At 50.7% G+C, this 26427-nt stretch overlaps 1 protein-coding gene across 3 annotated transcripts; it reads right to left on the bottom strand.

The window, feature by feature from the left end:
* Positions 1–2850: 2850 nt before the first annotated feature.
* On the bottom strand, positions 2851–23821 carry MYORG (myogenesis regulating glycosidase; the record flags this gene model as incomplete). 3 transcript variants are annotated; one of them, XM_079705729.1, is made up of 7 exons in its annotated part: positions 2851–5065; positions 11381–11467; positions 12717–12951; positions 13164–13239; positions 13944–14059; positions 16220–16364; positions 23687–23821. In XM_079705729.1, 7 exons carry the CDS (start codon positions 23819–23821, stop codon positions 2851–2853), a joined length of 3009 nt encoding a protein of 1002 aa, XP_079561855.1. The 3 variants fall into 3 exon arrangements, with proteins under 3 accessions (XP_079561855.1, XP_079561856.1, XP_079561857.1); XM_079705730.1 differs by lacking the exon at positions 2851–5065 and adding an exon at positions 10807–10931; XM_079705731.1 differs by lacking the exon at positions 2851–5065 and having other exon boundaries at positions 11285–11467; positions 12722–12951.
* Between the last annotated feature and the right edge of the window lie 2606 nt (positions 23822–26427).

Below are 26427 nucleotides of genomic sequence, written 5' to 3'. Positions count from 1 at the left end.
CCTTCTAAAGGGTACTCCTCCTCCATGCCTGATGACTTAAGCCTTCCAGATTACTTTACCCAACCTCAGCCCCTATGCCATCTCAGACAGCACACACTACTTGGTCCTGGGGTATAGAACTTTATGCAACTATGGAAGTGTTCTATAATCTGCACTGTCCAACATGTGAGCCACTAGTCACACATGGCTTTTGAACACTTGAAATGTGGCTAGTGTGCCTGAAGAACTGGATTCTTAATGATGTTTAATTTTAATTAATTTTAAAATTAAATTTAGGAAGTGACATGTGGCTAGAGGCTACCCAATAGGGTACAGTATCAGTTTTAGGCAGAGTTTTCCTTTGTTCCTTGTTTAGAATTAAGAGTTGATGGGAGTTACCATTTATTTAACACTCTTTGCCAATTTTTGCATAAGTATTTTACAGACACATCTCAGTGAGTCCTAGAAATTCTATTTTAAAGATGAAGAAACCAAGCCTCAAGAGGTTAGGTCAACTGGCTTCAGCCTGCATAGCAAGTGGAGGGCCATTCAAGTGTGAGTCATGCTCTCCAGCCATTTAGGGAAGTTTCCAGGACCCAGCCTGGGTGCCTTCTACAGTCACTCCACACACAGCCCATGGCTGTGCACCAGGGCCCAGGGAGGCTCATCACTGAATACTGATCAGTAAATGCTCTTGACAAAAAGGCGAGGGAAGCTAATTCCATTTACTCCCCATCTCCTGGCGATTCCTGGCTCCTGACATTCCACTTCAGATGTCTCTTCCCTTGCCTCTCTCCTGGATCACAGTGTCCCTCGGGTCACAAACTCAGAGTTCAACTGGGTGCTATGTGCAGAGGTTTGGGAAGAGGGTGTCACATGCAGGCCCAGAGGAAGCCAGCTGGGCTGAGAGCTGGGGCCTGGAAAAATCCATGTTATTTTTAAACAAGAAAAAAAAAAACCCCATTATATTAGCTTTTATTGAGCACCTACTTGTGCTAGGCACCTTATATAAACCTGTGCTTATAATTCCCTTAACAACCTGGGAGGTAGTGTTATTATCACCATTTTACATCCGAAGAAACTGAGGCTCAGTGAGGTTAAGCAGCTTACAGCTTGCAGATGAGTGGTAGAATCATGGGTGAGTGCTCCTAAACTTTCATTAGCATAGCATTCTTCACACTGAGAAAATAGAGGGGGTGGAGGGGTGGGCAAAGAGATGCATTCGCTAGGGGGTGAGGGACTGATTCTGCTGTCCAAGCCATTAAGGGAAGCTGAGCCCTGCCCTGTTTCCCACCTCCCTCATCTGGCAAGCCACTCCTTCCCCAGACTCAGCTGCAAAGTCAGGAGAAACTCACTCTGGCTGAGGTTGCCTTTCTTAGAAAGGGAAAATGGCTAAAATGAAAGACCTTACCCTGTATGTGTATTTGTAGGAGTCGATGTGTGCAGTAGTTTTTGTGCTAAAGCACACCACTACCAGAATAAGAACATCGCTCCCTCCCCCCCTTTTTTTTTTCTATTTCTGGCTGCACCCCCCACTTGTGGCGTTCCCAGACCAGGGATCGAACCTGTGCCCCCTGCAATGGAAGCACAGAGTCCTAACCACTGGACTGCCAGGGAAGTCCCTAACATCACTCCCTTTTAAGCCACACCTCACGTGTGCAGGGAGTGAGGCAGCTGAGGAATCTGGAAAGGACTGTTTATTTCCTACTAGAGTCCCAGAGACATCACCTAGGAAGGGACCAAGTCAACAATCAAAACCTCAAATTTGCTCCCTGCCCTCTCCCTCCAGGCTTATGCAGCCTCGGAGGTACTGCACCAGGGACATATGATGCCTCTCTCTCCCTCTCCCTCTCCCTCTCTCTCTCTCTCCCTCTCTCTCTCTCCCTCTCTCTCTCCCTCTCTCTCTCTCCCTCTCTCTCTCTCTCCCTCTATCTCTCTCCCTCTCTCTCTCTCTCCCTCTCTCTCTCTCCCTCTCTCTCTCTCCCTCTCTCTCCCTCTCTCTCTCTCCCTCTCTCTCTCTCTCCCTCTCTCTCTCTCTCTCTCTCTCTCTCTCTCTCTCACACACACACACACACACACACACACACACACACACACACACGTTCTTGAGTTAAGGCATCAAGTCTGGCCTGCATGGCTTTGCAAGTCTTTGCCCATCAGGCAGTGGCCCTGGCCCAGGGCTGAACCATGTGTGTACACAGATGCATAAGTGCGGTGTTAGGAGCTCTTCACAAATGAGGGACGATGATGATGGCTCTGTGCTGAGCCTAGTCCACCTGTCCTTTGGGAGGGGACCTCCTGCCTCCTTGTCAGTTGGCCAGGTACCTCTGTCTCTTTTCGCCAGCTGGGGTGGGACCAGGTCAGCCACAGGTCAGGCCAGTGCTGGGGACTCAGGACCTGGCTTCCAACACTGAAAATGTGCCCTTTCTAAGTGTGGCTGGGGGCTATTTTGGGACCTTAAAGAGGATCAAGTCACCACCTCAGAAGGACAAAGATGGCCACTCAGGCCAGGATGGAGGGTGAGGTTTCTCTCTGTGCTTTTAAAACCCAACCGTGTTTAACAGGAAGAGAGCTGACCTTTTTCCTCTGTGCTCTCTTGCCCCCAGCCCAGGGAAGAGGTTTCTGTAGACTGGAGTGTGTATGGAGAGAAAGAGGGCTGTTAGGATTGTGCACTGGAGTGGGAGGTTGCTTTAGCATCTTCTCCCCTGGCCCTACAGGAGCTGGCTCCAGCACATTTACTTCAGTACCCACTTAGTGGGTGGTACAGAGATGGGGACTTCCTGGGGATACCCGGTGTGGCTGTGATGCAAGGTTAGAGGCCTACATGAAGACTAGGGTTAGGGCTGTGGGGTTTCTGGGTCCTGGGCTGGGTCAGGATGCCCAGATGAAGTAGGCGACCTCGTCCAGGTCAACGGGGTAATCCGTGAGCAGCACTGGCGTCTTGTCGAAAAGCTCACCCTTATAGCTGCGCCACTTGCCTGCGGGCAGGTAGACGTCCCGCTCCTGCTTGCCTGGCTCCAGTACCGGCGCCACAAGCAGCGTGTCTCCGATAAGGAACTGTGAGTCGATGCGGTGCGCCGTCTCGTCGCCCGGCGCGATCCACCAGAGGGGGCGCACGATGGGGTCTCCCGTGTCAGTGACCTCACCAGCCAGCTCAAGCAACAGCGGCGCCACGAGTGAGGCCCTCAGTGCAGTGAACTTGTGCGCGATGGCCACCACTTCGGCGTCGTACCGCCAGGGTGGAACGGAGAACTGCATAGCTGGCATGAAGGCGGCCACTTCCAGCCAGCGCACGTAGAGCTCACGCTCGGGCACATCGCCGCCGCTCACTGTGCGCTCAGACACCGCGTTGCCACCCACCATATCGGGCAGGATGAACGGGTAGCCCAGCATGCTGACAGTGAGCACGGCGGGGATGAGCGAGCGCAGCCCCAGATCGTAGCCCCACACCGAGTCGCGGTCCACCAGGCGGAAGAAGCACGAGATGTTCTGTGACTGGTAGCCCACACGGACCTCGGCCAGTGAGAAGAAGGGCAGCGCCATCTCTGTGTAGCGCCGGCTCCATATGTTGGGGTCGGACAGCGGCCTGTAGGTGCTGAAATCCCGCGGCAAATAGCTCACCTCTCCAGCGTCGAACTTGAAGGAGGCCACGGCGTAGCGCGAACGCAGTCGTCGCAGATGCCCCTGAAACCAGTCGCGGGCCTCCGGGCGCGTGAAGTCGAGCACGGCGCCGATGCCATTCCACCAGCGCACGAGAGCAGGGAGCCGGCCCGTGGGTTCACGCACAAACAGCTCGCGCTCCACGCCTTCGCCAAAACACGATGAGTTGTAGTTGACAAACGGGTGCACCCAGAGCGTGACGCGAAAGCCAGCGTCGCGCAGGCGGCGGAACATGCCGCTGGCGTTGGGAAACTTGGTCTCATCGAAGTCGAAGTCGCCATAGGCAGGCGTGTACATGTCGTCGATTTCCAGATGGCTGCTGTTGAAGCGGTGCTGGCGGATCTGCTGAGCGAAACGCTGCACCTTGTCCTGGTCCACCGAGCGCCCGTACAGCACCCACGTGGACCATATGGGGTCCCGGAAGGCCTCAGGCGCTGGCACCCTCGATGGCTTGTTGAAATAGCGCCGCACCATGTACTTGTGGATGGAAGTGACATCGGAGCCGACGCACACGCGGTAGCTGAGCTCGGGCGCAGCAGCGCGGCCGGCGGGCGGCTTGTAGGGCGTGTCGTGGTAGCGTGCCTGCAGCCGCAGAGAGCGTTCCGTGCTGTTCCAGCCCAGGTGGAAGGGCACTGAGTCGTTGACCTTGATGGCAGCTGCGCGCGACGACAGCCAGTAGCGCTCGAGGATGCCTCCAAATGCGGCGTCGGAGGAGTAGACATCGCTGGTGACGAAGGGCTGAGGCTCCTGCTGGCCGTCCAGGCGGATGGGCCAGTGCTGGGTCTTCATCTCCGCGCCGCCGTACCAGTGCGCCCCCGCGTCGCCCAGGAACATGGCGTGCTCCACCGCGCGCCCCGGCGCTGCCTCCTCCCAGCGCACGCGGTAGCACATGACCGTGTCCTTCGGCCGCACAGTCTGGATGAAGAAGTGCAGTGGGCGCCCATCCGCTGTGCGAGAGCAGCCAAGCCGGGCGCCGTCGCGGCTGCAGGAATCGAGGTCCAATGCGCCCGAGCGGAAAGCCAGGCGGAAGACCTGCTCGCCCTTCTGGTTGCGAATGGAGAAGCCACCGCGGTTGAGGTCCAGCAGCTCGGCCCGCAGGCGTTCCGCCTTGCGTAGAGAGGCGCTGTAGTAGCACCAGGCCACCACCGCGGCCAACACCAGCAGCAGCCCCAGCACTGCGGAGCCCAGCAGCGGCTTCAGCTCTTTGGACGGCTTGGGCTTGGTAGGCGAGAAGTTGTCAGGCAAGAAGGTGTACATGGTTGCAGCTGCGACAGCCTCGGGGCTCTTACGACCTGTGTGGCTCCCAGGTCGGCGGCGGCGGGGGTAGGCCTGGCTCTTTTCCTGAGGATTCTCGGGCATCAGCCCCCAGTTAAGGAAGGAGCAGGCAGTGGGGCCACCCGACAAAGCCCATCTGAACTTGGCCTGCCTGAGTCAGGAAGGGGAAGAAAGAGGTGGAACTGAGCTTTCTCATTCCATAGTTTTTACATTTGCTGCCACAAGAAAGAAGTGTATATTTTGGGAAAGTGTATACTGGGACGAAAGGGCTTTACTCTTACCAGGTCGTTCTGTCTGCATTTTACCTACCCTTTCTCATGGGCCCCACTGCTTGCCAAAATTAGTCAGGACTCTGAAGGGGAGGGGCAGATGGTATGCATCACCATTTTCCTGGTGGAGGAACAAACCCAGACAGGGTCAGGGAGCTGTCCAGGATCACAGAATTAATCAGGCCTCCCTGGATCACACATGGGGGCAGTTCAGGCTGAAGAGAAGGAGAGGAATCTGGAGAGGGCCTGGTTTCCCAGAGATGTGGCCATGGTGGGAGAGGCGGGATAAGCAAGCCAGCTCCTTAAGACCTTTGACACAGCAGGAGGCTGGCTTCCCTGTGTGGGGAGCGGGAGAGGAGAGAGGAAGGGGAACAGTTCAGGCATGGAATTTAATCTTGAGTCAGAAGCCATATTAAATCTGGAGATTAGAGAAGATACTCAAAGCCAGACTCAGTCCAAGGGCCTGGTTTGGAGGGGGGGCGAGGTTGGGTTTGGACTTTAGGACTGGGGTCAGGAGCCTGGCATGGGGGCTTGGTGTCTTCTCCCATCTCCCTCTCTTTGCTCTCAAACTCTACTCTGCTCTCAGCCATCAGGATCACCAAGTCCATTTCCCTGCCCACCTTCCTGCTCTGCTACCAGCACCACACCTGTGGGCCAGCTACCTTCTGGCTTTGTCTCTAGCACTCACCCACTGTCCTGTTTGCCCCTACCCTAGTTAGAGCACTGTCATTTCTCCCCTGTATCGTTGCAACACTTCCCCGATAAGCCTCCCTGCTTTCAACTTGTTTTCCTCCAATGCCTTCTGCTCACAGCAGCTATAGTGATCTTTCTAAAACACTTATCAGATTACATCTCTCCCTAGTTTTGGGAGCTGCTCATGACCCCCATGATGAAGTTCAGAAGTGTGAGCTTTGCAAATTGAAGTTCAAGGCATACATGCTCTCACCTGTCCTTCTGATTCCATTTTCAGCCAAGCCTATCCTATGACTACCAAGCTCAGTTCTTTCCTAACCTCAATCCTCAGGCCACCTGCTTTAGGAAATTTCACCCAGCCATCTTGGGCCAACTTCTTTCCCCCACCTACCAGCTCTCTGGCAATCAGACACCCCCTACTACACAATCCACTCTTATATACTGCATGCTAAAGATTCAGGTATGACTACACAGAAACACAGACTTGGGAGGAGGTGTGTGTCCAAACCTGCTGTTCAAGGCTACTGACCCTTCCTGTCTCAGCCCTCAGGGCAGAGTCCAGCAAAGAAATAGCACCAGCCACGTGCATACACAGACATACACTGCCAGCCTGCTGGCTGCCCACCTGCTCCAGCTGGAGGGAAGGAGAGAGGGAGATTGGCAAACAGTAATTAGACTCCTCCCAGATGCCAGTCCCCAGCAATTTCCAAGGAGACACCAGAATTGCTCAGCGTTCTCACTTCCCCCACCTCTCCCATGAAGAGATTATCAAGAATGCCAGGTGCCAGGTGCAGATTGGAATTTTTATCCCAGATGTCAACATACAGCTCCCCATAATGCCCCACCACCACCCCAGTGAGGTTCTATCTCAGGGCCTTATTCTCTGAGCTCCCTCCCCCAACTCCCTAAACGGGTCAGTTCCAGCTGGTCTAGAACAGCCTCTTATTCCCTTCCTCTCATCCCATACAACTTAGCCTTCAAAATTCCCCCAACCTACTATGGACTTCCCTTCCTGTAGGTATAGGCTGGAAAAGCCTTCCTGGAAAATGCAGGCATAGCCTTTAGCTGATGCCCTTAAGCTAAGCAGGACGCAAAGGCCTTAGGTGGCCCAGGCCAGACCAGCTGTACATTTATATTCAATTCATTCGAGACAACCAAGGCCCCATTCTGGGCACTAAGGGAATAGGGAGAAAGGGTCCGTATCTGAGTAGGACAGAGACTGCTCATCCTCAAAACTTTCATATTAAGTCAGCCTATCTCATGACCCCTGGAGGCATGGCCAGTCCACCAAGGTGACCTCAAAAGCCTTTTCAAACACTTAGGTCTTGAGAATTTTTACTTTCTAGGGTTCTGAGGTTCTTTGATGAGGACAAAAACCCAGAGGCCCTCTGCTGGTCTCCCTAATGCCACCATGGCATCCAACCCTAACAATAACGCTGAATAGGAGGCACAGCTGCAGTGCCCATTTTATAGATGAGGAAACAGTGGCCCAAACAGAAAAAGGAACTTGTTTGAAGTCACTCAGGTAGCAGGGTTGCCTGAATCCAAAATCCCAGCTTAACCCTGACAGGGAGCTAATGGTCTGACTGGCTATCTGAATGCAGGAGAGAAAAGGAGCTTTGTGGCCAAGAGGGTGGGACAGGCTTCCATCAGGAGGTTGTGGGCATGGTGAGACCTGTATTCCCAAGGGCTGGTGCTGCTACTTGCCCCAGGAAGGCTTCTTGGGGATGGGAAGTGGTGATTTTAATGGCACCTGGTACAGGGGCTGTGGGGGAGGAACTGTGATTCTGGTGTTAACGGTGGTGCCAGAGACCCCTGTAATCTGCCGCCTCCGCCATCTGGCCAGCCACAGGCTAATGCTGGCAGGTAGGGTTTGCCCTAGCCAAGCCTCTCCACACTTGACAGTCATCCTCAGTCTTGGCTTCCAGCCCCTAGCCATGTCTAAGGGGGAGGGTCGGGCCTAGCCCAACTGAAAGGAGGCCATTCCACGTTGGGTCCTTTGTCCAACACAATTCCCAGGGGTAGGGTGGGGGGTGGAAATGCCAAAGGCAACTCTATCCGGGCCCTCTCCCCGTCCTGCCCAGCGAGCGGATCCGGGGGTATAGAGTGACTGAGCCTACAGCCTGGAATACTCTACACCCACTCCCAGCGCTGCAGCTATAATGTCCGAAAGGACAGACTGAGGTCAAGAGGGCGGTCGCCCGCTGGGAACCGCGGCCGAAGAAGGGGCCCAGGTGTCCAAGCTCGCCCCACCTATTCATCTGTCGGAGAGAAAGTTCAGGAAATATTTTCCCTCAGCAACCCCCCAAGGTCTTCCCGCAGGGCGCACTCACGGAAGTGACCCCAGAAGTGGGGGTGAATGGAGGCTCCCGCAGATCCCCTCCAAGTTAGCAGAAGTTGAGCTGCCACGGTGCGGCGCGGGGCGCTGCCTAGCTGGGAACAGCTGAGGCCGTCCTCGAGCCCCGCCCCTTGGCTGCTCGGCCACGCCCCAGTCATTCGGTCTCGTCTAGAGTCTCGGAGTCCAGCTCCGCCCCTGGCGCCCGACCATCCTCCCACATTGTCACGCGCACTTGAGTTCACGCCCCTTAGCCCCCACCTTCCTCTTCTGTTCTGTGCCCAGCTCCTGGCAGCTCGGGCCCGCCGCCAGCCCGGTGCCTCCCGGTTCCGCCCCCCGCCTGCAGGCCCGCCCCCTCTGGACCATCGCTTACCCGCACGCGGGCGGGGCTCTGCCCCAGGTCTGCTGGGAACTGTAGTTCTGGAGGGAGGTGCAGCTGTCGAAGGTTAGGGTTCTCGCACCTGCCGGCTAAATTTGGGATGTGTATGAGAAGGAGCGAGCCGCAGGGTAAAGGGACAGAGCTGGCCCTTGGGATTCCTTTTCCTCCAGATTTGGGGAGGTTGAGGCCGTCTCGGTATAACGCTCTCATTAGCTCTTTTTCCATATGGAAAAAGGGTAGCGGAATTCTGGGAGGATCTCAGCGGCTCAGTGCAGGTCGGATCCAATCAAGGCCCCCACGGAGTGGAGCCTAGTTCCATCAGCCGGGAGGCCCAAGCTGTCAGCTCCCACCGGACCAGACCGGCAGTGCCTGAGATCAGGGACTGAGAAGACCGGATTCTGCTCCGTATTTTGCAGTCTTCCCCCACCCACTCCCCTTGGTGGCAGCCCTTAGAAGTGCCCCTGCTGCGAGGAGGTGGGCGTGCCCCGCTATACAGCTGCACCCAGGAGGAATGGGGTGCAAAAATACTGAAGATCCTAGAGGCTCCAGAACACCCCACCGCTTGCTCCCTGAGGGACAGAGAAACAGGGCTTTTTTTTTTTCTTTCTGCGTTGGGTCTTCGTTGCAGCACGTGGACTTTCTCTAGTTGCAGCGAGTGGGGGCTACTCTTCGTTGCAGTGTGCGGGCTTCTCATTGCAGTGGCTTCTCTTGTTGCGGAGCACAGGCTCTAGGCACGTGGGCTTCAGTAGTTGTGGCTCACGGGCTCTAGAGCACAGGCTCAGTAGTTGTGGCGCACGGGCTTAGTTGCTCTGTGGCATGTGGGATCTTCCTGGACCAGAGATTGAACTCATGTCCCCTGCATTGGCAGGCGGATTCTTAACCACTGCGCCACCAGGGAAGTCCCCCAGGGCTTTGTTTTATTTTGTTTGTTTGTTTTTTAATTTAATTTTATTTATTTTTTTATACAGCAGGTTCTTATTAGTCATCAATTTTATACACATCAGTGTATACATGTCAATCCCAATTGCCCAATTCATCACACCACCATCCCCACCTACGCCCCCCCCACCACGGCTTTCCCCCCTTGGTGTCCATACGTTTGTTCTCTACATCTGTGTCTCAACTTCTGCCCTGCAAACCGGTTCATCTGTACCATTTTTCTAGGTTCCACATACATGCGTTAATATACAATATTTGTTTTTCTCTTTCTGACTTACTTCACTCTGTTGTATGACAGTCTCTAGATCCATCCACGTCTCAAAAAATGACTCAATTTCGTTCCTTTTTATGGCTGAGTAATATTCCATTGTATATATGTACCACAACTTCTTTATCCACTCATCTGTCGATGGGCATTTAGGTTGATTCCATGACCTGCTGTTGTAAATAATGCTGCAATGAATATTGGGGTGCATGTGTCTTTTTGAATTATGGTTTTCTCTGGGTATATGCCCAGTAGTGGGATTGCTGGATCATATGGTAGTTCTATTTTTTGTTTTTAAAGGAACCTCCATACTGTTCTCCATAGTGGCTGTATCAATTTACATTCCCACCAACAGTGCAAAAGGGTTCCCTTTTCTCCACACCCTCTCCAGTATTTGTTGTTTGTAGATTTTCTGATGATGCAGGGCTTGTTTTGTAATTTGAAATTTCTTGATCATGAAACCCTCCAAAATTGTTTTGGACCTCTTGGACTTGGGTGGGGGAGGGCAGCAAGGGTATCTGAACATGGACTTTGGAGTCGCTGTGATGGAGACTCTGGGAACAGAGATCAAGAGCTTTGAGTATAGGGACATGGCTCTGACTGCAGGATGGGCGATTCTGGGTCCACTGAGATATGGGGGTGAAGGGACATCTAGGTTTGGGGGATATTGGGGAAATGGCAGCTGTGGGGCCCTCCTAGGATGGGAGGTAGATGGGCCCTCCTGCGTGGCTAGGTGGGCCCATTAGTTTGGGCCCTGGGATGGAAAGGAGGAGGTCATGCCCCTCATAGGGCTACTGCCATGCGTCAGGAGGGCACTCAGGGCCACCCAAGGGAAGTACTGAGATGATGGAGTGGGGAGGGCTCAGGGCAAGATGACTTTGAGAAACTGTATCTCAGTTGAGGGGGCTTGGCAGAGGCCTGAGTGACTGGCTCCTCATTGCCAGATCCTGCTGGGTAAGGACATGAGAGGCAGCCTTTAGGATGAAGAATTTATTTATTGTTCAGCCCCCTTGGCCCGGGCAGCCCGGGCTCTACCGGCAGTGGTAGTCAGGATAGGTCTCGGACACAAACTCAGGGTGGAAGACATAGTTGTTTCTCTGGGGGCCACCGGTCTTCTTGAAGTGACTTGTTTCCCATCTGTGGGGAGAGATGGGTTGGCCCTTTTGGACCCTCATATGTCTGACTCCAATTCTCAGTGCTAATCTTATCCCAACATTTCGTCCCGAATAATGGCCCTAGGCTCCAACACTGACCTCTTGACCTCAGGTTCTACTGTTAAATTTTTGACTCCCAATACCCGCTCCCTAACACTGACTTTTTACACTTTAATTCAAGCCCTGAACCTAACGCCCTGATCTCTTGACTCTAAGCCCCACTGCCAACCTGTAAACCCTCAATGCCATCTCCAAGCCCTCTCATTTAGTTGCCAGCTTTGACTTCCCCATGGCACCATCGCCCCCTGGTGTCATCTTCCAGTCGGTGCATCGCAGCGGTCAGTTATCCCAACTAGTCCCTGGGTCCCCCGCCATGCCAAGGTTACAGCTTCTGTGTGGGTGCACATTTGCATGTGTGCGCGCCAGATTTACCTAAGGTTCGGACAAGGGTAGTATGACGGCGGGGGAGTTATAACAACACATTGCATTCCCGTCCGGTGCTCGCAGGGCGATACACTCCTAGAGAAGGAAGCGGTGGGCAGGAATGGGTCGGGCCTTTTGACTTCCCTCTACGCCCCAACCCAGACCAAGACTCTGAGCCGCACTTCAGGTGTCAGTCCTACTGCTCGGAGATCCTCCCTTCCGGCCTCCTGTCCCTTCAAGACCTTGAAACGTCGCCTCTGGGAAGACACCTAAAGTCCCTCTCCCTCTAAGGCCTCGTTTCTGCCGCCCAGGCTGGGCGGCGGAGAACGCTGTACTCTGGGGAAGGTTGGGGTACAGTCATTGAGGACCTGGGAGCCCCCGGATCCTCAACATGGGACAGCAATTACTCCAGCTTATCGACGAGGCGACGTTTCTGAGGCTTAGGCACTTTCTTGCTCCTCCACGCCCTTGTGAGGGATAAGACCCAGTTTTGCACAATGAATCAGTCTCTCTCAGCCTGGGGAGGGACGGGGTATCACCACGGGGTTAGGGACAGGGTTCAGGATCTCCCTCCCCCTTTCACAGCTCTCTAGACAGACGCGGACATTGGAGTTCTCCCAGGCTCAGCCAGCCTTGTCTAACGCCAAGTGCAGGGAAAAGACCGCGTTGCAGTCTGGGCTTCTGCTGAGCGCTCGAGCTTCAGTTTCCTCCACAATAACACGCGAGGCTGTCTACCTCCAGAGGTGGTGCGGGGCTCCGAGGAGGCCAGGGCCCTTCTGGTAATGCGGTCACCACTTCCTTGCCTTCTTAGAACCCAGCGATGACCCTGCCCATTACCAACGGTGACCTGAGGCCCAGGAATAGGGGAAACTGTTCTGAGGACACATGGCACGCCGCAAGCTAGAACCTGCGTCTCCAGGGCCGGGTGACCAGGTAGGGGGCGGGGCCGGCGGGTGTGGGAAGGGGGAGCAAACTGGTGTGCGGAGTTTGTTCCTCAAAGAAACCCTCGGGCAGAGCCTCCAGAAGACGTATAGGAGCCAGGTTGACCTTGAGCCCAGTTCAGGAGGGACAGGATCAGGAACTCGGGTATCTCCGTGCAGGTTCTCCCACCTCAGCCGTACGTTCAGGCCGTGAGGCCCCAGGGCGGGACAGGGAGGCGCCAGTAAGCGGACCGCGCGGGCTGGAGGCGGGGTGGGGTCTGGCACAGAGGCAGGTCAGAGCTAGAAGTGGTTAGGGATGGAGCGTCCGCAGCTGGGGTAGGGAGGACTCTGGGGGCGGGGCTTTGTTTGGGGGCGGGGCTTGTTTGGGGGCGGGGCCCGGCTACTGCGCGCGCGGCCCGGCGAACCTTGCAGTCGGCTGCTCTGTGCGCAAAAGTCGCAGGCGACGTTCGGTGCGGGGTGGCCCGGCGACGCAGTGGTCCATGCCGCGCAGACAGTAGTGGCGGCCCGAGCAAGCGCTTTCATAACCCTGGAAGGGCAGGCGGCCCGGCAGCGGGTCCACACACCCGCAGCGGGGCGTGATCTCTGGCAGCGGCTGGTTCCGTGACAGCGAGTTCAGCATGTTCACCACTACCTCGCGCTCTGCGCCCGCGGGCCCCGAGCCCGGGAGACCCAGACACAGTCACAGGAATGGGAAGAGACAGGGTCAGAGACAGGAAGAGATGGAGACACAAACAGATAGAGACAAGGTTACAGCCTCTCCAGGGCCCTCGGCCTCCGCCCCGTACCTCGGGTCTCCATCCCTCCGTCCTTCTGGCCTACCCATTTCCCTCCACTGTCCCACCATCTGTTACCGTAGGCGTTGAGTCGCTCCGGCTTAGGAGGGTACACCAAGGGCATTCCTCGAACTACTGTCTCCATCCCGGTCTCCTGGAAGTGGCACACACGCTGCCTCAAGCTCTGACCCGGAAGAGTTCCTCCTTTGGGGGTTCTCCCAGAACACGCAGACTAGTCCCAGGCCGCGCCTTCCCCCGCCCTCCAGAAGCTCCCCTACTCTGCCACGTTCTGAGTGTTTGGGGTTGTCGCTGGGCAACGCGGTTTACTCCGCCTCCCAGGTGGTGGGGGTGGGGGAAGTGGAGCTGTAGGTGGACCAGGTCTGGACCTGCACCTCTGACATCCCTGTCCCACCGTTTGCCTCTGATTTTACCCTTTTTTGTCTAGCCGACTCTGTGTAGCTGTGTCTTTGTGTCTCTCTAATAGGGATTTTTCAATATTGCAGTGTTGCCTGCCCATCAGAATCACTTGGGGAACTTATGAAAAATTCTGATTCTGATTCTTGAGGAAGTTCTGATTCAGAAGGGTTCAGTCAACCTGAGGTCGGCCATCAACCTACAGTTAAGAGCCCCTACTCTTGCCTGGTATCCTTACATCTTCCCTCTTTCTTCATGCCTGGGGCCGTGGCTGGACTCTTTTATAAACCCTAGTCTCACAAATGGGAAAAGGCCTTGGAGCATTGTTGGTGGGAAAGGGATGAGAAACTAATGGTGAAATATCAGACACTGTGGTTTGGGAGGCACATGGGGAGTGGGGGGTGGTCCCAGGCCCCAGGCATCTTTGTTGGGCACAGTAGATACCTTAGGCAGCCGAGGAAGGTATGTGGCACATTTGTTCCAGCCCGTACAGTTGTAAGGTCCCATCCTCCGTGTATTATACCGGTTACCGCACAGGTGGTTTGGGTTGCGTTTGTCTGCTTGATCATAGGGGTGGAGACATAAGACAGTATTACTCCTTATTCTGCTCCAGGATCTGGGACCCCTTAGATGCTTTTCCTCTGATCCCCAGCACAAAGCTGGGCTCTCACTCATCTCCCGTAGGCCAGAAAAGCCCAGCCTGGCCCCATACTTGTCTTATTTAGGCACTGACATGCAGCCTATATCCCACCTAAGACAAGCTTCTGAGTGGAGCCTGGGTCCTTTGAGCTGATCACATTTCATCCTGGCACCACCCTCTCTGAATCAGCCAACCTGGAAGCCCTGGAAACAGGCCTCCTCCCAAATCCTCCCTCTCATCTTCCACATCCAGGCTCAAAGTTTGCTTATTCTGCCTCCTTAAAATCACTTGACTCTATTCTTTCTTCCAGTCCCCCATGATATCACTCCTGTATCTCTGCAGTGCCTAAACCAGGAGACAAGAACGTCATGGTTAATAGGATGGACTCTGTAGACCGACTCCTGTGGTTCAAATTTCAGCTCTGCCAGATATTAACTGTGTGTGACCTTGATCTAGTTAATTAATTTCACCTTGTCTCTGTTTCCTTAATTTTAAAATGGGGGTAATAATGCTATCTACCCCATAGGGTCGTTGTGAGATTTAAATAAGTTATTATATGTAAAACATTTAGAACAATGCCTGGCACAGAGAAAACTACCATCATCATCATCATCACATTATTATTGTTTTTATTATTGTTATTAGCTTACTGGTCTTCCTGCCTCATTCTGAAATCCTACAATCCGATCTCTACATAGAAGCTGTGGCACTTATGATAAATGAAAATCTGACCAAGACAGTTCTCTACTTAAAACCCTCCGAAGCCCCACCCATCCAGTCACCTAAGTGTCCTGTAAGTTCCTCCCTGATCCACCACGCTAACAATGTTAAAGAATACATGTGAGAGATTAGGAAAGGAGTTCTAGGAGCCCTAGCGTAAGAGCAGGTGCGTGTATGTGTGGGACAGTGTGTTGGGACTTGGAGTTCTAGGTTGGTGGGTTGGACATACTGAGTTTGAAGTGTTTGGGGCCATTCAGGTAAATTTGATCATAATCAGATAAAGGAAAGTGGAATCCTGGTAAGAGGACAAGACTAGAAATAAAGACTTAGAGTTGTCAGTAATTAAAGATGTGGGTTAGATTAAACGGTCTCAGGAGAGGAATAAGGAGAGAGGAGGGCTCCGATCAGCATTCCGAGGAACCCCATGTTTCCAGAATGATTAGACAAGAGACCCAGGAATTTGAGGCATCAGAGAAGCTGAGGAAGGAAGTAGTTTCACAGAGTAGAGAGTGGTCAGAGTGAAATACATAGGGTAGGTCTCATGAGGAAAAGACTGAAGAGTCCCATGGATGAGGTAATTAGAACCATACAAGATCAGTTTTAATAAACATTAAACATGAGTGTAGGAGATGCAGACTCCCAATTTCAATTGAAGATTAATCATCAATTCATTCAACAAATACTTATGAAGCCTGCTGCTATTCCAGGTGGAGAGGGCACAGCTCTAAGTAAAACAAGACTCTCTGTTCTTTTGGAATGTACAGGAAGACATAATAAACACCTAACCAAATGAGAAAGATAATTTCTCATAAGGCATAAGGAGTGAGGAAGTAGAGACATAGACTCTATTTCCAAGAATCTTGGCTGTGAAGATGAGGAGCGAGAGAGAATTTTTAGACAGGAGGAAATTAGAAAAGGCTTCCAGGTTGAGGGGAGAGAGATGTGGTGGGGCAGAGGGATGCAGGAGAGAAGGGAACCTGATGGAACAGGGTCACTAAGAAGATGGGAGAAGATAGCACCGGAATACACATGGAGGAATTTGTTTGGAGGAGGTTAATGCTCCCTCCCTCTCTCTAGGGATAAGGCCCAGGCCTCTTCCAACTCTTTGGCATAGACTGGGAGCTCCCAAAAGGCAGAGCCTGGATCTCCTCCTCCAGGGTCAGGGGTCAGGATCAAGGTCAGGCCAGGTGGTTGGGAATCAAGCTGGAATGGGGGTAATTAGAGAAGAAGCCCTGGTCGAGGATGGGGATAAGGTTTGTATAGGATCAGGGTGGAGGTCAGAAGTCAAGTTGGGTTCAGGTGTAGGGTCTTTGTTGGGGTCATTGAATGGGGTCACAGTTGGGTGATGCGTGAGGCCTACCTTCCTCTTGAGAGAGCCAGTATTTCTCAGGCAAGTAGGGGTGGCTTGGTATGGAACTCTTATAGCTGTAGTCCTGCACAGCACACTTGACCATCTTCTGCAGGGCTTCAGGATCCACGTGGTGCTTCACAGTCTGAGTCAGGCCCTGGCAAGGAGAGAGGGGAGGAGATGGCTAGGTGCATGGAGACCCCAGCCTTGGTATCCAGCTGGACCTAGATTTAGCCCCTATTTAGGTCAGCCCAGGTGGGTCTCCCAACCCTCTCCCTATGCCAGAGGGATCCCCAGGCCAGCCTTGGTTCCCTCTGCATAGTTCTTTTGCTTGAATCACCCTTTTCTCCTTTTCTTCCATCCAAGGCTCGGACTTGGAACCCAACATTTTCCCTCAGTCAGAGTGGTTTTCTGATGTTCTTCTCATTTCTGTCCTTTCCTTGACTGGGACCTATAAGGGCAGAGCTGGGTGTTCCTGTCCTCTTTCTTCCAGACTGTGTGCTGCCTGGGAGCATGGCCTGGGTCTTCCCCAACAGAGCAACAGGCCCGTGGAACAACCTCAGGAAAGGCTGGCTGCCCTGGGAGCTGGCTACCTTAGGCAGGTGTTTTGGACAGGAAGGGCTCTCTGTGAATCTGGCACCTTGAAGGAGATGAAGGATGGGGCCAGAGGGGCACCTACTTTAAAATCTAATTCTCTGACCCTAATTCTGCTGTGGCTCTCATCTTGACACCAATATTACCCTTGACCCTGACATTTACGTTGTGCTGGTCCTCATCCTGTCCTGATTTTTTTCCTGATCTTTGTTCAGGCTCTGGGCCCCTCTGCTTCTTGGGGTTCACCTCATCTTATCCCAACACCCCTTGTTTGGCTGGATCTGTAGAAGCCCAGATCAAGGGCCCCCTTGTCCTCAGCTAAAGGCACATTGCCAAGTTAGTTGTGGGCCCACGTCTCTGTAGGCAGCTGGGATGAAAAGACAGCTGGGTTACAGCGGTGGGACGCCCAGCAAAGTCAGACACCAGAAAGGACTTTCTCATCATAGTGGGCAGCAAGGTGCTGGGATGACACCTTTGCACCGCATTTCATCTTTATGATCTGAAGAGCAGAGGCTTCTCTTGGCCTGGGATGAGACCTTGCTGCTTCTAGTGCTCCTACTCCCCTGAAAACCCCTCAGCTGAGGGGCTTCTTGGATCCTCCGTGCCCAGCTGAGGTTCTGTTCTGTGGGCAGATCCTACACAGTCATACTCCATATGGGTGGAGGGGCCCCAAGACTTAGCACTCCCCTGAGTTTTACATACACACAAACACATGCACGTCCAGACATACACATAGATCTGTGCGCCCAGATACACTCATAGATGTACATACACACTCAGACACACACACACACACACACACACACACAATCATTTAGAAGAACTCACAGACTCTTCAGTGTTTCCATTCGAGGCTTTCCTCAGATGTCTGTAATCTTTGATTGTCTGCTCATGTTTATGAGTAGGAGACTAAAAAGGCTCATTGGAGGCTTTGAGCTGTGGGTGGGCATCATTGTAGGATGCTCTGGCTAGACTATTTGTTGCAAACTCTGTCAGTATCTGTAGGTCTTTTCTCTTGGGCTGATCAGATCCCTCGGAAGATACTCTTTCAGTCTTTGGCTTGAGAGTAGTGACCTAGCTGCCATTGTTCTGAGAACCTAGTGGAAAAGAGGGCTGCTGGGGGTTTAGCATTCAGCATACGGATGTTCATCTGTTTTCAGTACGGTACCCTGAACTTAGCCGGGCCTGGAATCTCCAGTCCTGAGATCCTTGCCAAAAAAATAGGCCTTCTGACTTTTGCAGAGATGGGCGAGCAGTCACCCTACGGCATGGAATAGAAGAGGGGGTTTAATTGCTTCTTAGCTTTCAAATCATTATCGTTTCAGCCTTGGCCCTGTCCCATCTTCTGTTCCAAAGAAACCTAGTATTACCAATTTCTGAGCCTTTTAAAAATTCTGCAGTTTTAAGTTGAATTATGTCTTGTGTTTCCCACTGCTGGCTTTGGATTCAGCTTTCTCAGATCTGCTGTGTCAGTTACTACTTATCTATCACACTTTCCAGCTTCTGAAATTTTGTTGTCATTGTCCTTCCTTCTCACTATTCTTGCATATTTATGTCTTAAATATGCATTTATTGTAGTTTTCAAGGGGTTTTAGGAAGGAGTCAAAACGTGTTCATTTTAACCCAGAGAATTATAGTTCTTTATATATTCTACATATTCCTTTGTCAGTTACATGTTGCAGTTATCGTCTCTCAGTTGGTGGCTTGTAACTTCATTTTCTTTTTGGTGTCTTTTGATGAACATAAGTTCCTAATTTTAACATAGTTGAATTTATTCATCTCTTATGTAGTGCTTTTGTGACTTAGGAAATCCATCCATAATCTAAGATAATGGAGATAATGTCATAATTTTTTCTAAAATTATAGTTCTACTTTCCATACTTATGCCTTAATCTGTCAGGAATTTGTTTGGGGGTTTGGTGTGAATTAGGGGATCAATTTAATTTTTATCCACATGGATAACCAGTTGTCTCATTGAGTAATCTATCTTATCCCACAGATTGGTAATGCCACCCCAAGCCTGATACATCTTTTCCCATAGCTTTACTTTCAGTCATCTCTGTTGTATATCGTTTCCATATATGTGTGGCTCCATTTCTGGTTTTATTCCATTAATCAATTTGTGTACCCCTACAGTAATATTATGCTTTATGGATTTCTATAGCTTGGTAATAAATATTAATATCTGACTGGGCAAGTCCCCTTCTTCTTCAGGTGTGTTTTAGCTAGTTCTTGGGCCTTCGCTCTTCTCTATAAATTTTAGAGACAGCTTGTCAAATTCTTCAAAAACTCCTGTTGAGATTTTAATCAGAATTGCATGGAATCTTTATGTTAGTGACTCTTCCTATTCATGAGCATGTTATGCCTCTTCATTTAAGTATTTTTTTAAGGTATTCAAAGTTTTATAATATTATCCATTCAGTTTTGCACACATTGTTAGATTTATTTCTACTTACTCTCACTCTTTGTTGCTAAAATGATATATATATATTTTAAGATTATGCTTCCTAAATATGCTTTTTATCTTAAATTCATCCAACTTTCTAAATTCTCTTATTCTAATAATTTGTAGATTCTATAAACACAACTGTATCATCTGTGAATAATGACAGTTTTTGTAAAAATTCCTTTCCTATCCTTGTACCTTACATGATATTGTTTTCCAATATACAATTTACATGATATTGTTTTCCAATATTTTGGTTCTTTCTTTAAATTTAAAAACTATTATAATTATTTTCTATGGACAATGTTTAAATTTATCTCGTTTACCAGTTTCTTAGCTCACTATTCCTTCTTGCATCTCAGACCTTCCTTTTGTTGTCATTTCCTTCTCCCCAAAGTGTATCCTTTAGAAGTTCCTTTATTATAAGTCTTTTTAAAAAAATTTATTTATTGTTATTTTTGGCTGTGTTGCGTCTTCGTTGCTGTGCGTGGGCTTTCTCTAGCTGAGGCGAGCGGGGGCTGCTGTTCGTTGCGGTGCATGGGCTTCTCATTGCGGTGGCTTCTCTTGTTGCGGAGCACGGGTTCTAGGCGCGAGGGCTTCAGCAGTTGCAGCACGTGGGCTCCGTAGTCGTGGCTCGCGGGCTGTAGAGTGCAGGCTCAGTAGTTGCGGTGCACGGGCTTAGCCGCTCAGCAGCGTGTGGGATCTTCCCGGACCAGGGCTCGAACCTGTGTCCCCTGCATTGGCAGGCAGGTTCTTAACCACTGTGCCACCAGGGAAGCCCCCTATTATAAGTCTTATTGTAGTAAATATTTTAGTTTTTGTTTGTCTGTAAGTGTCTTTATCTTTCTTTTGTTCTTGAAAGGAGGACACATTGAAAATAATTTCTCTCTGCATGTTTTTAAGGTCATCTCTTAAGCTGGTGTTGTGGAGTTTCACGTGTTATCTAAGAATTCATGGATTCATTTCTCTTGTTAGTTGTTGAAAATCAAGAGCCTTTGTCTCTTCAGATAATGACTACTCTCCTTTCTGCTCTTTCCTTCTGGAACCCCGAGTAGTTGTGTGGGATCTTCTCTTTCTTTCATATTGCTTAATGTTTCTTCCATATTTTCTGTAGCTCTTTGTCTCTCTGTGCTGCATTCTGGGAAATTTCTTTTGCTCTTTTTTTTTTTTTTTTTTCCCCCACACTGCACAGCTTGTGGGATCTTAGTTCCCCAGCCAGGGATGGAACCCGTGCCCCCTGCATTGAAAGCGTGGAGTCTTAACCACTGGACCACCAGGGAAGTCCCCTTGCTCTGTTTTTCATTTCACTGATGTTCTTAAGCTGTGTCTAATTTGCTCCTTAATCCATCCATTGAGTTTTGGTTTTAACACATATATCTTTTATTTCTAAAATTTCATTTCTTTAAAAAATCTGTCCATTCTTTTCAAAATATAATCTCTTGTTGCATCATTTTGATGAGTTCACATTTTGCTCAGAAAAATTCATAATTATTTTGTGTTCTTTAACTATTATTTCCAATATCTGACATCCTTGGAGGTTTAAGTCTGCTGTTTGTTGTTTCTGTTGAGTCTGTCATATGGTGGTTTGTTTCCTTATGTCTTTTATTGTGAGCTCAGATTTGATTGACCATACTCTAAGGATACCTGGAAACCTACATTGAGGATATTTTCCACCATAGAAGATATACATTCATTGTGTGTGTGTGTGTGTGTGTGTGTGTGTGTGTGTGTGTTTGTTGGGGAGGAAGGGAGCCAGAGATCACTGGACTTTCTGGTTCAGTTTGGAATTTACAGGTTCAGTTGCTCCATCTTTCAGCTAGCTTAAGGCTTAAACTCCTGCTTGTAGTACTGATAGTGGCGTTTGTCCTCAGGGCAATTCTGTCTTAGCATACTTACTACTCATCTCCACTGACAGTCCAAAACAAAATGAAAATTAATTTTTATGCAGGACCTAGTTGTTTGGAAGCAGGAGGGCCCTGCAGAGTTTCTAGACCACCATACTGCCAGAAGCAGAAGCTTTTCCTTCATTATTAATCCCACTGCTATCTGATTTTCATTCCTCACCAGTCGCTGAAGCTGTTTAGCCAGGCGGCTAAGTGTTACTACATCCAAGAGATTCCTTTCTGTGCTGACAGCATTTGACACCGAGCTTTGTCTAATAATGCTGTCTTTGTTGGTTTCTCTACGATTTTCATCCTATCGCTGTCTCCTTTTATGGCTCTTCTTCCTTTACCTACTCCTGAAATATTGATATTCTCCAAAGCCCTATCCTTGGCCACTTTCTTACTCTTTTTTTGGCAATCTCTATGACTTCAGCTACCACCTATATGTTGATTTCAGAATTCATGTCTGTAGCCCAAACCTCTTTCTTTTGCTTCAGATAAGTATATCCAGCTACACAGCAGACATCTTTTCCTGGAAGCCCTTGAATATTTTTGTCCCCAGACGAACTCCTAATCTCTCTCTAATCTGCAATTCCAAATCTCAGTTGGTAGCACTGCCCTTCCTCCAGTTTTCCAGAGTCCAAAACCCAGAAGTCCTCTTTATCTCTCCCCTCTTCTTTATATCTAGATGGTGACCAAGGTGTGTTATCTGCTTCCTAAAAATTCCCTCCTATTGAGTTTGGAAAAGCAGGCAGACACTTTCATATTTTGCTGGTGGGCATGTAGATTATTATAACCCTTATCACAGCAATTTGAAGTGTATATGCAAAGTTTTTTAGATTCACATATCCTTTCCCTCAACAATTTCTATCTATGAATTTATCCTAAGGGAATAGTTGATATATACAAAGAATGTACAAGAATAATTATACTAGCAAAATTTTATAAATAATCTAAATTTCCTCAACCATATTTTGGTACATTCATAAAATAAAATACTATAGTCATTAAAATTACATTATAGAATATTTTTGACACAGGAAATGTACTTGATATATGGTTTTGTGAAAAAAGCAAGATTCAAAATATTAGTATATAACATGACACCACCTTCATAAAAAAATATTTGCTTCCTGAAAGGCCATATAATAATAAATTAATGGTAGTTATTTTGGGTAGTGAGAATTATAGGCTGTTTTCTTTGTGCTTCTCTGAGTGATCCCCACTTTCTGATTGAGCATATATTTATTTTGTAATTATAAAAATTATTTTTAAAAGACTCTCCTATTCAACAGTAGGAGAGTACTATTGAGAGTATCAACAATAGTCTCCTATTCAAAAATACTCTCCTATTTTTCACTGCTACAGTCTCTCCTTATCTCCCACCTATATCCTCTTCCCTCATCCTTCACCACCTCACTGGGCTTCCTGCCCTCAACTCCAGCCCCTTCAATCTCCTGCCACAGTGGCCAGAGTGTGTCACTCACAATCCAAGCCATGACACTCCCAGGCTCAAAAGTCTGGACCATTATGACCACATTTCTCAACACAACCTGAAGCCCTTCATGGTCTGCAGGCTTCTCTCTTACCATAGGGCTGGCCTCTCCCTATGCTCCAGTTCTCAGTTCCTGGTGGGTCCCTGCCCCTGGGCTGCCCTTTCTCACATTCCTCTTCTGCTCACAGCGTCCTTCTTCTGGATCTCTTAGCAGACCTGCCCTTCAAGTCCCGGGAGTGGCTTTCTGGCTGTTATACCAGCACAAGCCTCTGCTGGTGCATGTTCCACACTGGGCAGTCCTACTTTGTTCACTTTTTGCCAAGAGATCCTCAAAGGCATGGCTTGGCCCTTCACTGTAACCACATTGTCCCTGACACATGTAAGTACTCAGCAAAGTTTTGTTAGGTGGTACACACAGATAAACTCCCTTGGGCAGAGTCACAATTAGACTTACAGATCTTCTCTCCATTTTGTGAAAGCCGCACAACCCCACTTGGCCACCTGTCCTCAAGTACAGACACAGGAGACTGTAATAAGCATGCATAAAAACATGCCTGTAGGTAGAGCCCACAGGCAGCCTCAGGGCCTTTGCACTTTCTGATCACTCTGCCTGGAATCCTATCCTTTCAGTTCTTCACATGGCTATTTCTCACTCACCTTTCCAGTCTCAGCTCATGTCACCTTGAAAGAGAGAGCCCTCTTTCATTACTTCTATTTAAGTAGCTCTCCCTGGTTACTTTCCATTTCCAGTACCCCGTTTATGTCCTTTACAGAATTTAGGACAATTGACAAAACTCTTATTCATTTCTTGATTATCATCTATCTCTCCCCATCTCCTACCCTGGTGGAGTAGGAGGGCACCATGAGGGCAGGATCTCGTATTACTTTATATATATCGTGACAAATTCCATGGCTAAGCAAATGAATCACACACACACACACAAAGCTACAAAGAATTACAAACACATAATGACAACCACACACTGTCAGTGATCCAGACACCCACAGCCATACACTCTGAACTGCCCGCCCCCCAACCCCCGCCCCAGCTCGCCACTTACCGGAGTCACAAACCTGTTGGCTTCCCAGGCCCACAGAGGTGGGTCCTTATAGACCTCCTTGATGGAGGTAGGAGCCCTGTAGGAGTCCCTGTAGGTGCTGATGGGGGTCTTGGTCTTACGGGAAAAGAGGAACATAGTGGGGTCTAGGGGATGCCGTGGTGGGCTCTACCTACCAGGGGCTCCTGCAAGACATCAGTGACCACCCCCCGCCCTTTTCCAGACAGCTCGGCAGGTGCCCCAGCTGCTGCGACCCCCCCTCCTGTGGAGGATCTCTCAGCTTCCCTCCCTCACAGCCTTCTTGCTCCTCCCCCACCCTGATTCCCTCTCTAGGATGGGCACTGCCCATTATGATATCACCTGGCTCAGCCCCATCCCCGGAGAGGTGAAGAGGTCTGACTTCCTCCCTACCCCAGTCTCTTCCTGCCTCAAGTCTCTCAAAAGAGCCCAATTTCCAAGAGTTCACAAGGTCCCTGGAGATCTTCTAGGCGAAGCTTCTCACTGTGACGAAGAGAAACAGAGATTCTGAGGGGTCAAGTGAGTCATCCAGGGCCGTTGCAGCTGGTCAGTGGCAGGCCTAGCCTGGGAACCCACAGGTGGAGGTAGGGTGAAATGCGCGTTCAGCGGATCGGTCCTCTGCCCTTCCCGGCCCATCTGCCCCTTGCCCGCACCCCAGGTAGGGAGCTGAGGCTGGCTTGTTTGATGCTTTTAATATCATTATTTGTGTTACACGATACACAACCAAGGATGATGGTCAATACTGCGATGGAAATGTTAAAAAAAATTTTATACACGGCTCATGTCTTCCACACACCTTCCTGGAAATAAATTAGTGAGCACGGAGAAACCTGGCTGGGTGGCAGCCAGAGCTGAGGGTAGAGGGAGTGTTAAGGCAGTATCTACAAGGGGCAAGGGTGGCAGGGGGCAAACTAAGGCCTCGATTCCTCCCCTCCAACCTCCCACACAGGGAAGGAGGGAACCATGCACTTTCCCTAGACCCAGAAAGTGCTGGCTGCCAGCTTCGTACTTCTCTCCACTACACTTGCTACACTGCCTCGGCTAGAGGCCCTTGCCTGCCAGGGAATTAGGTATATCTTGTGGGGAGGGAGCCTTTCCCTTATTCCTCAGGGCCAGAGAGGTTAAGCAGTGGGCCAGAGTCACACAGCATGTCAGCAGCAAAGGCAGCAGTCTAAGTGAGCCTTGGCGGGGGCCCTGCCTGGAAAAGAGGAGGTACCCATGTTCTCGAAGGGTGAGTCAAGGAGGCCGGGGTGGTGGCGGTAGTAGTAGTAGGAAGCTTGGTTTTGGGGCCCAGATGACGGGGGGTGGGTATGCTGACCGGGGCGGGGTGGGGGGAGAAACAGGCTCAGGTGGGGGCCAGTACGGGCCGTGTGAGTCCTGCAGGTGCCTTCTCCGTCCTTGCCTCCCTTTGGCATTTTCTCATCATCTAACCAGGGTCCCTGCACTGGAGGAGTTAGGCGTGGGTTGGAGGAGTTGAGGGTGGAGAGCTGCACCTCAGCACTCAGGAGCTGGCAGCCCCTGGGTGTGGTGCAGGGAGAGGTGCTACCCCTCCCAAGGCAGCAGCCTTACTCTCTCTTCTCACTGCCCTCGCCCCCTTCCAACTCCCACCTCCCAGGACTGGCAGCCAGGAACTGGGCTGTGGGTGTGTCCTGTGCACGCTGGCAGCATGTGAGTGGTATATATTAGAGTGGATTGGCCAGCATGTGGGGGAGGTCAGCATGGAGGAGTGGCCCTGGGATACGGGGTTTGTGTGGCATAGACCTGACCAGGCGTGGGCTATCTGTGCTTTTGCTTTCCTTCGCACGGGGCAGATCTATACTGCCCAGGCCCAGGGGAGGGCCTTGGTCACCTTCTCCCTCTTGATTTTCATCCTCAGCTTTTCTAGCCACCACCACCACCCCTGCCACCACCGAGTGACAGCAGCAGAAGCAGCAGTACATATATTCTGACTCTCAGACACCCCACACAGCTACACACACCATAGAAATCCACATACACGTGCACAGCCACAGACACACACAGACACACACTCACACATTTCCCAAAAGATACTATTGTACTCAGGCATACACAGCTCCCACAGGAACTTCCCCCTCTCTTTTCCACACTGACGTGCAACTCAGGAAGCCACCAGATGTACTCAAAAGACAACACAGAGACCTCCTTATCCACCTCCACAGAAATTCCTATGAAGAAATTCCTTCAGGTTTGGAAGAACCTTAATTTCAGATGCTGCTCATTGTACAGTGGAGGGAACTGAAAGCCAGAGAATATAAATGGCTTGTTGGAGATAACGGGGAGAGTGCTGGAGCTAGGACCAGAACCCAGCCTTCTGACTGCACTGCTGAGCAGCCTCTCACACTGTTAACAGGTCACACAGTCACTTCCCCACCGCGGACGCCACAGACATCTGGAGACACAGGCCCAATGCAGAGATGTAGACACACGCCCTCACAGCCCCAGGCACACACACGTTCTGCCAAGCTGTCCCTGCCATACACATGCAGCCACTGTATTCTCTTAGGCTTGCTTCCTTGAAGATTCTTCCTGGGAAGCAGCCTCTGGGATCTTGGGCTAGAGTGAGACCGGAATGGGGCATTCAAGGCCAGCCTTAACTCCTGCTTCCAGCCCGGGACAGAGACCAATGAACAGAACAGAAGTGTAAGTGTGTGTGTGTGTGTGTGTGTGTGTTGGGTGGGGGGATGAGGCAGGTGAGGGCAGATCAT

This window comes from Hyperoodon ampullatus (genome assembly GCF_949752795.1).
Source record: "Hyperoodon ampullatus genome assembly, chromosome: 6".
NCBI lineage: Eukaryota > Metazoa > Chordata > Mammalia > Artiodactyla > Ziphiidae > Hyperoodon > Hyperoodon ampullatus.
The sequence above is the reverse complement of the archived record's forward strand: the minus strand, read 5'-3'. Positions and strand labels throughout refer to the sequence as shown.